We start from the raw sequence: 12,284 nt of genomic DNA on the forward strand, positions 1-12,284 counted from the left end.
CTCATACAGGGTAGAAAGGGAAGCTTGAAGGTTCTGTGCCTGTGGTTCTGGTCTGATGTTTGCCCTTGGTTTGACACTGTCACTGTCCAACATCCCTGTACCCCCATGGGACTGGCACCAAGTCAGCAGTCAGGGCTATCCTAGGAGACATTTCTTCTGTTCTGTTGCCCAGTTAAATTTTGTTCTGTTTTCTATTGCCCTATCAAATTTTAACCTTTTTGTTTTCAGATTGTCCCTAATTTATCGTTCTGAATTCCCATCCTGCACATAAAGTTTATGCATTTTTGCAGCTCCCAGACTTTTTTACCCTCATGTTTTATTATGGTTCAAGTACATTTTACATTGGTTTTAACACTCCTCAGTGGAATAAAATTTTAATTTAATAATTAATTAAATAACTGCTGTACTTTTACTGTTGGTCAACTTATGGGTTAATAAACCATATGTAGCATTAACCTTTAATGACTCTGTAGATTGCAGTTTTGATTTGCAATAATAAAAGTTGTGCATATCTCATGCCCTTTTCCTCTCTGAAACAAGATTTTCCTTAATTCCAATTTACCCTTCCTTGAAGCGTGAAGGGGAAGCAAGTGTGGAAGGGGTTCTTAATCAGCTGGTCCTGGAGCATCTACAGTTGGCTCCTCTCCAGTGGGGTGAGTAGTGTCAAAATCGATTGATGATCTTTTTTATGGAATCTACTGGCTTGTAATTTTCAGCAGCATGAGAATGATAATGTTTTCATTTACTGACAATCTGTGATAGCAGAGAATTTGATAGGAATTTCATTTTCCTTTAGCTGTTTTATTTAACTGAAGATAAATGTGGAATTGATATCTGTTTTGTTTTACCACTGTTTGGTGATAGTAAATATGAAACCTGACTGTGCACTTTTTCCTGTAATTTTCAGTCCTAGTTTTCTTGTATGAGACGTGGCTGCTGCTTAAATTTCTCCTTTTTTTTTTTACTGTGTGTTTTTAAAGTAATTTCTCTAAATTTTTTTCGTATGAATGGTAATGCCCCTGTGATATATTTCTTATTATGGTCCAGACAATTGCATTACTAACTTTTGAGGTGCAGAAAATGTTTTTACTCTGGGTAGCAGGGAAGAATTACTTGTCTTAATTTTCAGTTTAGAATGATGTTCCCACAATGAAAAATTGAATTAATTTAGTTTTGAAGAGTTGTAGTAACACGACTTCTGTCTGAGGTTCTCAACAAGGCTTGTTCAGAGGCTTTGGAACATGGGATGTTTTATCCCCAACACTTGAGTTGCAAGTTTCAGATAAAGTCCCCAAGTCATCAGCAAATTGTTGCCAAAGCTTTTGCTTTTAAAACAAATTTAACTCTATGCCTCATATTTCAGTACTTTGATGACCTAATGAGGAGCAACTTTAAGGAACAATGATCCATCACTATTGCTTGTGTTAATTATTTGTGTACTCTTTTAAGTGTTTGGGGTTTTTTTCAAGCATGTTGACCACCTTCAACTCATATATTAAAACCTGTGAGCACTTTGTTTATAGATGAGAAGATTAAAAACGGTTTAAAGTAGTTTGTTGTAAGCCATAATCAGCTTCCTCTAAAATCAAGCTTACCTGGCCTCAATGCTTCAGGGGATTCAAAGACTTGGCCGCATTTTTTTTAGGATTGATAAGATTTGGCCATGATTTACTTGAGCCTCACCAATAAAATAAATTATTTGTGTCAGGGGTGTATTTTGAGCTCAGGCTGGTCACTTCTTAGCTCTGCAGAGTGCCTTTGACCATCAGCAGGTTTGTAACCCGGGCTGTCTAGTGGAAAATCTTCCTTTGGCACTTCTGCATAGGACATCACCTTAAGGATGAAAATCATGTTTTTCTTCTTTCACTGTACCCTTGGTTTGTTTCTTTTAATTCTCCTTATGCCAAATTCCACTGTTTTCTTAGTAAAAGAGGCTTTTTGAATCATAGAATTGTGCCTGGCATTCCTTCCTGAATAGAGATCTTTGATGCACTGGTTGAAAAGCATGAATATAGCACTGCTTTACAATAAAATCTCCTGTGGAGTTGGTTATTTCTCAGGCTGCTGATTAATTCAGTTAAAGAGTCCCAGTTACTTGAGTTTTCAGCCAAAACTCTGTGATACTCTCTGCTTCATAGCTGCAATATCTTTTGAAGCACAGTCTGTTGACTGATGGTGTTGTACATTTTAATTTTCTACTCTGAGCAAAGCAGGGAAAGGGTGATCCTGTGGGATATTGAATGCTTGGTTTGCCACTGCTTATATATGATATTTCCTAGTGGAAAGTTCAGTTTTGCATAAACTTACTTAATTTTTTTGGTTTAATTTTTATTTTAAATTAAATTGCTAATGAATATTATCTATTTTGTATAATACACTAAGTTTGTCCATTTTTGAATGAATTGAAGACAATGGAGACATTTTAGCTTCTTTAGCTTTTTAGCTTCTTTTAGTTAACCATAATTTTGAATTTTCAGCAGTTAAATTTTTGGTAGTTTTGTAGCCAGGTAACCCTACCTGCAGCTCCTGCAGTCCCTCCAGACTCTGTACTGTGGCAATACAAGATGACTTTTTCTTTAATATTGTGTGGGATGGAGGAGGAATGAAGATGTTTTTATTATTTTTTGGTAGGTGGGAATAATAAGGAGCTGTTGAAATGTTTGGACAGCCAGGGGATGTGTGTGTCTTGTACATGCACTTAGACAATGTGACACACTCTTTTGGACTTAAATTCTCTTTCAGTGCCAGAATATATTTCCTAGTCAATTCTTACAGGCATGGAAATATGTTAAAAGTTTAAACCACTGTAATATTGTAGTATCAGCTGGATTTTTAAAATTTTAATCATTACACTGTTTGTATTTACAACCTGGCTTTGCTTTGAGTGTTAACACTAACTTGTGTTTGGATATGAAATCTTTGTGACATAGCCTTTGCATAAATTGGCTAAAAATTTGGCTTAGTTTTACACAATAAAATTGATTCTATGGTTACTCAAGGATTTTGCTATATTGATGGTCACATTGAAGGGTTTACTTTATTATAAGTGCTCACAGTGAAACATGAATGAATATTTAACATGGTTTTGATTAAAAAAATGACTGGCTCTTATTCAAATTTGTAGAAGCTGTACTCCAACATTCCTTTTAAAATTGGCATATTTAATTCATATAAGACTTAATATTATGTCTCTAGAATTATGAAATCATATTGAAATAATTTTTCATGTAAATTTGACAATCCTGTCCTTTTTTCATTAAATGCAAGGCAAAGAGTAGAATCAAAAGTTGGTGACATTGAAATTTTGTTATGAGTGTAAGAAGTTACGTTTGAAATTTGTCATAGAGAGGGGAAAAAAGTGATCTGGTGAACACTTTGTTTTGATTTAATATATTTAAATGACTGGGGAAGAGAAAAGTAAGACATGAGGAATCATAAAAAAGAAAATACGTCAAAGGCTGGAGTGAGAGTTCTTAATGCGTTGTTAAAATTGATTTTAAGATTTAGGACATCTCTGTAAAATGAAGTTGTCTGTTAGGCAGGTGAGTAAATCACATGTAATTGAAAATCATCTTGCTCAACACCACCGGGTTCAATGTTCTCTAAAATTTATGACATATTTTCTTTTTATGGCTGGGCAACAAACCAAATGTAGGCATAGATGTGGTTTTAGGGTGAATACATTAATATCATCAAATCAAGGAAACAGAGCCTGCAAAGTTTGATGAAGAGAAGCAAACCTCCTCAAAGACGTGTGTGATGCAAACCCCGTGGCTGGGGTTGGAACTGATCTGATGGAGTCATCTGTAGCTGCTGCCTGTGCAGGAGTTTTTCAATTTTTATTTGATTTATGTCACTGACTTTGCAAGCAAGCAAAATCCTGGGACCGAACACTTATCAGTTTTGATGCTGCTCTTCTGCTTTCCATAGCAAAATTATCTTAGGTATAAATGTCTGCACAAGATTTTATTGAACTTGAAGTAGATTGAGTTTGAAAAAGGCTCCTGATTTACCCTGCAACAGGCTGGGCTTGGGATATTCCTGCATTCAGTGAGAAGTTCCTCTGAAACAACAGGTTCCTGACACTTTAAGTCCTGCAAACAATTTTCACAACAGAAACTTGTTTTGAATTCACCTACATAAAGCAAAATAAACACAACTTCCTTCACTGAAAGATCTTTTCCTGATCACCCTCATGTGTGTAAGAGGGAAGATTTATTGGAGAGAATTGGTTTAGGAATTTTGAACTTTAGACACTGAAAAGAGCTGGTGGTTTTTAATACATCAAACAAATGTTTTTCTTTCTCCCTAGAAATTAACTGAATAACTGAAAATCAATGATCACACATGAACTCTAATATTACTAACAGTAGTGTTCCAAGAAACATGCATTTGTCAAGCTTCACCATGGAAAAAGTCCAGAAATAGCTTTTTGCTTTCATTCACTCTTTTATTTCATTCACTCATTTCAATAATTTTTCCCTTCTTCTTTCCCTTAAAAAAATGTAAATTTCAGTACAGTTTCAATGTTTTAGTGTACTTGGATGCCTTTTCCCAATGCAGTGTATTTTATTTCCTAGTATGTGATTACAGGAGAACTAAAATCACTGCTGCTGGGTGCTGCTCAGGTCATAAATAAGAAAAGGGATGAGCAGTAGACAAAGTCTTGATTATTTACTTCTTGGTAGAAAATGTTATACCCCTTGTTGTGGGCCCACAATAAATTCTGTGTCTATCTTCAGCATGTAGGAATATTGTACTTAGAGAAAACTAAAAAACTCAGAAGTGAAAGTGGTGCTAAATTGTCCCTCAGAGGTAGTTCTGAATCAATAGAAGATGTGGATTTTAAAGTCTTGAAGTGTTCTATGAACATATGGTTCATGACAGCTTGTTTGGAAGTTCAGTCTAGTTAAGTTTCACAAAGCACCTTATGGAAGCATTACTTTAAAAATAAATTATCTTAATAATTAACTGTATGTTTTAGAGAGCACCAAATCATAATCAGTTTTTACAGCTTTATGTTTTGTGGATATTAGCATTAATTACTGAAGCTACACACCAATTTTATTTTGTAGTTTCCAGCCTGACCTTAGACAATAATTAAATCTTTCTTTCCATAATTCATGTTATTAAGAGATTTCAGCAGTGTGAGATCACTGCATCCTGAATGCACAGGAAAATATTTTGTTGTGTCTACCAGTGAGTAAATAATGCACCTGTAAGCTGTGTTTTGGATGTCCCCTGGACAATCTTGTCCCCATGGGCTTAGTTAAAATGAGCCAGATCTCTGCACACGACCATTATTGAGAGTTTGGTTTTAGCCAGGGCAGTCCTACAACTGCTTCTCCCCCGTATTTAGAATTCTAAGGCTGTCTTGGATGTGTTTTCAAAGACTGAACTTAATGGGGAACTGTGAGGAAGTAGTTTTACTTTCTCTTTTAATCTAGGCTCTAGACAGGATAATTTATATTATATAGATTCAGGCTTTGAGATGCAGAGATCAGCAGGGCATGGATAGGAGAAAAATGGTGAATATTACTGTGTTCATTCACATGAACTAAATATGAACACAGACTAAAATATTCTGCAATTATTTCTATTTTAGCATTATGGTAGTCTGGCCATTGACATCATTGGAAAGATGAAACCAAGAGCATTAGCCAGGAAATCTCAAGACTAAGCTGTCTGTAAGGTAGAAAAATCACAGTCTGATTCACAGGACAACCAAAACTGAGAAACAGTCTGGTGATAAATGGACTTTGCAAGGTAAACGACCTTTCTCATCCATTTAGAAAAATCTTCAGGTTTTTCCTTTTTATTTTTAAGATCCAAGAGAGGTGGGAACACTTTCATATCTTAGCAGCTTGTGTGCAGGCTGTTTTGGAGGATATTTTGGCAATGTCAAGCAAGCAACATGCTTTAGTTCCTGGGAAGTGTTGAGGGATTGGGGTAGTACTCAGAAAAATTGGACTAACTTGATGGAACTGGGGCATCTGGCACAGGAATAATGGTCTCTCATGTCAAAACACACTATTGTGTGATGTGTTTTGAAGCAGCTGTTGTTTCTAATTCCCACTCAAGCCTTGGTTACTCAAAACTGAAAAGTTTTTCTTTTTGAAGAAAATAAAAACTTTTTTCTTTTTTGAAACCTTATCTGAAACAGAAAAGGTAGTGATTTCAAGGGAAAGATGCTAAGAGTAAAGAAAGTGCCCTGAAGTGAAAATTAATCAACAAAACCTCTTATGGAATGGCCTGAGAGAGGTTGTGTGAGAGCCAGTGGTTACTTCATATCAGAATTATGAAGGAACTGGCGGCTGGAGCTTCAGGTCAAGCTTTTCTAACGAAGCATTGAGAGGACTGGGAGGAAAAATAGGGTAATAAATACTAAGGGAGAGGTCTAAGTACTGGTCTAGGATCCACAGATATTCTGGGCAACCAGTTCCTCTGTCTCACCACCCTATTGTAAAGAATTGTTTCCTTAAGTTCAAGCTAAGCCTGCCCTCTTCAGTTTAAAAGGCTTTCCCCTTGTCCTATCACTGCAGGTCTTGGTCAAAAGCCTCCCTCAGTATTTATACAATATTTCAGTAATCTCAAAAACCAAGTGTCATAAGTGAAACAGATGAAATGTAGTCCAAAAAAGGTGTTTATCTGTTCTGAGACAAGTAACACAGAAATTTGGTACAAGATCAACTGTCTGAAGTGGTTGGAAATTGTTTAATTAGGTGTTCCTCTGAGCTCCCAGAGAAATTCAGCTGTGAGGAAAGGTTTATGTGACATTTGTCCAAACCTCTAATGAAACTTCTTAACAGAAGAGCTCAAATCAAACAACAGGAAACTGTAAAGTTTCAGAGGTGATCTAGCAATGAAGACTATTAGCAGGTTTATCCTGTAAAGATATTACACTGAATAAAATTTGATCAATTGTCCAAAGTTGAGAAAATCTGATGGGTGGGTTGTGTGTTCACTACTTAGAACACCTACAGTCTGCTTGCTTTGAGTTGCAGAATCTCTGAGATGCATTTTTTTAATTAGGAAAATCAAAAGTTGACTGTTCTCCAGGAATCCATGAGAGGACCAGAAGAGCAGAAAAATTGCTGAAGTAAGGCAACTTTTGGCATAGGAGCAAAGATGATTTTCAGCACAATGTTAAGGGTTTTAGAATAACATTATAGTAGAAATACTGGTGGAGAGGAAAGTACTGAAAAATGGTGTTTAATCAGATACAAAAAAAGAGAAAAAAGGAACAGGATGTTGTGGAAGAAGGAAAATTAACTCATTCAAGCTTGATCAGGCACATGTGCCTAATAAATTTTCTGTGTTGATTAAGGGACTATGTTTAGTATTTAATTTACAAAACCATTATATCTTTAAGGAAGAAAAAAAGATCAGCCATGCTTTATTTATTTCTTTATAGGAGTATTCCTTACAACATTTCAGTTAAGCCTGAGAAACACCATAATGATGATAAATTGTCATGCAGTTATGCAAGGTACTTCATTTTCTAGGTATTGTTAGCAGTAAATTGAATAATAGATTAAATGAATATCCAAATTAAAAATGAAAAGCTACTGTAATAATTATGACAATGGGTTACATGTTCAAAAAGAACTGTGTGAAGATAATTGTAAGGAAGAAGATTGAAAAGACAAAAAAGCTGTCTTGTAAGGTAGTTGATGAAAACCTATCAGTGAATCTGCAGGGAAATAGATTTCTATTCCTTTGATGAGCACAGAAAAGACCATTTGAATAAAAATGTAGAAAAAAAAAATACGTTTCAGCTTGTGGACAACTTAAAAAAATGGAAATTAGATCAGAAGATGTATGTATTAACAAGAGAAGAGAGAAAAATGCTTTGATCAGGCAAGATTTTAATTGCCCAACAATTAAATGAATTGTACAGATAAATGTGTAGAGAATGAGAAATGGAAAATATGCTAATTGTAGTGGAGGACTACCCTGAATCTCCTGTGTAGGACAGGTTTTATGTGAGATTGATTTGGGGCAATAAACAGGAGGGGAGGCCTCAGTGCAGAGGCTGACACTTCTCAGTTTTGTTTTATTTCACTTGAAGAAAACAAAGCACATGCTTGGAACTGCAATGCAGGAATGCTGTAAATGAAAGCAGTTGCCTTGCTGGCCATGCTGTGCCCTTTATTACCAAGAAAATTTGTCATTTGACTGGACCATGATGTCTTCTCAGTAGAAGTGCTCATGTACTCTGCTGTAGTTTGAAGTTTGTACTTAGTCAAGATAAATTGAACATTTCCCTTTTATTTTGTTATACTAAAAGCAAATTTTCCCAAGTATTTCCAAGAGTTCTTCCCCCCACCTCATGTATTTTGACTCATTGGTTAAGGCCAGTGTGACCTTCCATCAGCAGAAGTTCTCCAGATGTTTTTTTTAGGGAAGTCGGCTTCATTTTCATTGTTCATTCTGAATCAGTTTTTTACTTAATCAAGGAAGCAGAAGTGAATTAACAACTGCAAAGACCATAAATCCAGCTCAATAAGCCTTGTAATTCTGAAATTAATGGCTTCCAACTGTCAAAACCTCAGGAGTACAGAGACCAGAGCAGACAGATTTGTATGAAGAAACACGTGCTTTGACTGAAGTGCTCTCTTTCATGTCCTCTCCTTTTCAGTCTCTCTCAAATTTGACATCTAGCCGTCTGTTTTTTAGCGTAAGATATTTTTTCCTCCATTTTGTGATTTTTCTTAGCCTATTGCATCTCCCCATTGTCCCTTCAGTAAAACAATATCAGAATTAGATATTACTTCTGGTTTTTATTTTCTATCCTAGACCTCAGGATTAAGAGACTTAGTCAATTTAATTAAAATAATAAAACTTAATTTCATTTGGTTCACTTGAATCATTAATTGATTTGATTTTACAAAAGAAGCCAGTGAAACAGAAAATCTTTTCTGAGCTGTAATTCTGTGTATTTATTCATCATGTATACTCAATAGGGAACTTGGACTTCTTATTTTATGTCTGTTTCCTTACTAAGCAGAAATTCAGGGTCACTTTAATAACATTTCTCATTACCTGTGGATACATTAGAAAAAATTACAGAAGGAGAAGAGACATTTTTTTCCATCTCAGAATATAAAAGGGAAACTGAGCAAATGCATTCTGTAGGATGGCTTTATACAAAAGGGCTTTTGTCAAATGATACTGAAGTTGGTTTTTATTACTTGTCACATTTTGCACAGTATCATATGAAGTTGTGGTTCAATAATACAAGACACATACAGAGCTGCTACAGAATTTCTATATCAAGGCCAGACATGTGAGGTGAAATAAGGAAGAGTCAATTAAAAATGTTAGTAGGATATGGAAAAGGTAAAATGTCTCGGCAGTATTTGGAATTACGCAGAGATGTAATTGGTTGCCTCATGTGAAAACTTCAGGAAAGAAAATAAGGCAGCAGGAGCAATCCTCAATAATTAAAAGAAGTGTCAAAGGATAATTACATTTATGTGCTTTGATAAAGAGTCAACTGTCAGTTTTCTGAGTGAAATATGGGGTTGAGTTGTTCAAGTCAAAGGAAAAACCCAGGTATTAAAAGCGTTGGAGACCATAAATCAGAAACTTCAGAGCAGAAGCAGCTGCCACCAGCCTTGAATGGTTCTGATGGGAAGCCTTCCATCAGTGCTCCCAGCTGTGGAAGCATTTAGTAAATTTGTTTTAGCAGGACATGAAGCCTCAGAGCTGCTTTGATGCCACTCACAAGCTGCAGACTTCAGCTGGAGACCTGCTGGGGTGTAATCAGCAGCCCAGACCTGCAGGGCTTCTTGGCTAGGGCTTGGCCTTACTCTGAGCCCAGGCTGAGTAAAACATGACTTTGCACCTCTGCATTGGATCACTTGGCACCTTTCTCTGAAATGAGACATATTTATAGCTCCTTCATTGTGCCCAGTAATTGAGGCCCAGGCATAAATCCCCCAGAACAGGAGGTGACCCCACAGGGATGGGTGTCCACACTGTCCTGCCCACTGAGCTCCTTCATGGTGCTTAACTCCCAGCAACTGCGTCACCTCTCTTTTCCTGTACATGCTTCACTTCCAGGAAGAAAACATCCAGGTTTATCTCACTAACCAAATAGCCAAAAAGTAGTTGTGAAGTACGGAAAATAAAAACGAGTGAGAAGTGCAATCTCAGGTCCGAGAATGGGATGGAAATAAGGTCAGTGGGCATCTGTCAGAGTGAACAACCTGAACTTTTGCCTGTTAGAGCCAAAATGACCTCTTCTGTTTTCCTTGCAACTATAATTTTGTATGTATTTTTGCTGGATCAACGAGTGAGTTTCTGATCATCTGTTCCTAATGAAGGTATTAATCAGCAATGTGCTCACCATTTGCTAATTATGGACTGTTTTTGTTAAATATTTCGGCTGTGTTTGAAGGAGATGATTTCTGCTCATGGGTACTTAGTAGATTGTGCTTTGTCTGCATATTGCTTTAAATTAATCTCATAACATGAAATATACATCCTCATGTTATTTAATTCAGTAGACTGCAGAAGGTGTCTCAATATAATTTTGTTTGGAGAGCCTTTTGTAAACTTATTGAGCCCTGTCTGAGATCCTTGCTGCAAATAGGAATTTCAAGATTAAATTTATTTGTGACTCATTTCCAGCTCTTTTGTTCTCATGTCAATATTGTTCTTTAGTTTAAATAGCTTTTCTCAGTCTCTGATGTTTGCCTTTTATCACTCTTGCTCTTTCTTTTGTGCATCTTGAGACAGCAGTCAGGACTAACTCTCCCAGTCTCTTTGATAGCAGAGGGTTCTTTTTTATTTCTCACCCCACAATTATCTCAGTAGCCTTTGTCTGTGTCTGGTGTAAAGTGTGTTTTTTGTTTTCTTAGATCTGCTTGACAAGCTTAGATCTTCAGTAGCATTATCCCTGACATGGATCCTTAATGATCTCCACCTTAAAGTGAATCTGTGCTATCATTTCCAAGGCTCTCTGTTGTCCTTCATCGACCACCAACTTATAGTGAATATTTAGTATTTCATAGAACATGATGTAAGATGTTGAAACCAGCATTGCCTGTCTCACAAGCAGGAGTTTGAAACAAGCAATGATGGAGTAAATCCAGCTGGTTAAACCTTCTGCCTCATACCAAAGGTTATGAATTAAGACCAATGTGAGAGTTGTTGGTGCCTGGCTACAATACAGTGTTTAGCAAGTTGCTGCTGTGTCTCTCTAGTGTATCTTTCCTAGGGTCTTAATGTTTAAGATGGATAATAATGTAGTCACTTTGATTAAATGCAGAATAATTAAAACACCAAAATCATTAGAAGTTAATTTTGATTAAATTTCAAGTTTCAGGTACTCAGCACCATGACCAATAGTGTAATAAAACAGTATCAGCCTTACAGGCTGGAAATTTAACAGTTGCTAGCAACCCCAGATATGCAAGTGAATTTCAAGTTTATGTTAATTTTCATTACACAATAACTGCATTTTTGGGAAGGTTGTAGTGCAGTTGTTTGGACTCAGTAATACTCAGAAATCCCTGCAGAACAAATAGATGCTACACAAAGGTAAAAAACATTCTGGAGTGACACAAGACAAGGAATGACAAAGAGGCAATACAGGATTGTTTGCTTGTGAGGAATTGTTTTGGCTTTGTGGCTGTCACAGTACATGGTTTTGTACCTCTGAGAATGCTGTGCATGAATCAGACAAGTAAAAATGAGCAGAAGGGAGCAGGACTGTGACATGAAGTGATACACATCTGATAGGGGAGGCAGCTCGTAATAGAGGTTGGTGATGATAATCTGGAAGCTGTTCTTCAAAAAGCACGGTGGCAGACAATGAAACTCTTCTGTTATTTTGAAAGAGTAAAAAAAATCCAGCTACTTGTTCATCATGCAGAATTAACCTTCACAAACCCTTCTTTTAGTGTAATAAATCATTTCTTAGGCTGTGTATTGAGTGAAATTACCAACAACTCTGACATATGGTATGGCATCATTCTTAATCCTTCTTGTTCTCCTTTAAAGTGTCTTTTGTATTCCTCTGGTGCTGACAACCTGGTAATAATCCAGTCATTTTACCTAATTTATGTAAAATACCACAGATGGCATTTACCTCTGTCACTCAACTGGAGTTTCAGACTGTGGAGCTGTTTGTTTGCCAAAATGCCATAATAATCAGCAAACCTTAAGTTAATTTGGGTATTTTGATGGTATGAACTCAGCAGAAAATTGTTACATGTCTAAATTTAAAGGTGAAGGGACCAAAAAACTGCAGAAAACCAAAGATGCCATTTAGC

At 36.3% G+C, this 12,284-nt stretch overlaps 1 protein-coding gene across 13 annotated transcripts in view; it reads left to right on the forward strand.

Annotated features, from left to right (window-relative positions):
* TRAPPC9 (trafficking protein particle complex subunit 9) overlaps positions 1–12,284 on the forward strand; it is a 448,540-nt gene that overhangs the window by 215,997 nt on the left and 220,259 nt on the right. For all 13 annotated transcript variants that reach the window (XM_086877400.1, XM_086877457.1, XM_086877389.1 and 10 more), the window contains one exon: positions 563–653. In XM_086877400.1, the coding sequence (XP_086733526.1) occupies positions 563–653 (91 nt within the window). The remainder of the gene's footprint in view (positions 1–562; positions 654–12,284) is intronic.

Source organism: Cyanistes caeruleus, chromosome 1 (genome assembly GCF_971803275.1).
Source record: "Cyanistes caeruleus chromosome 1, bCyaCae1.hap1.1, whole genome shotgun sequence".
Taxonomy (NCBI): Eukaryota; Metazoa; Chordata; class Aves; order Passeriformes; family Paridae; genus Cyanistes; species Cyanistes caeruleus.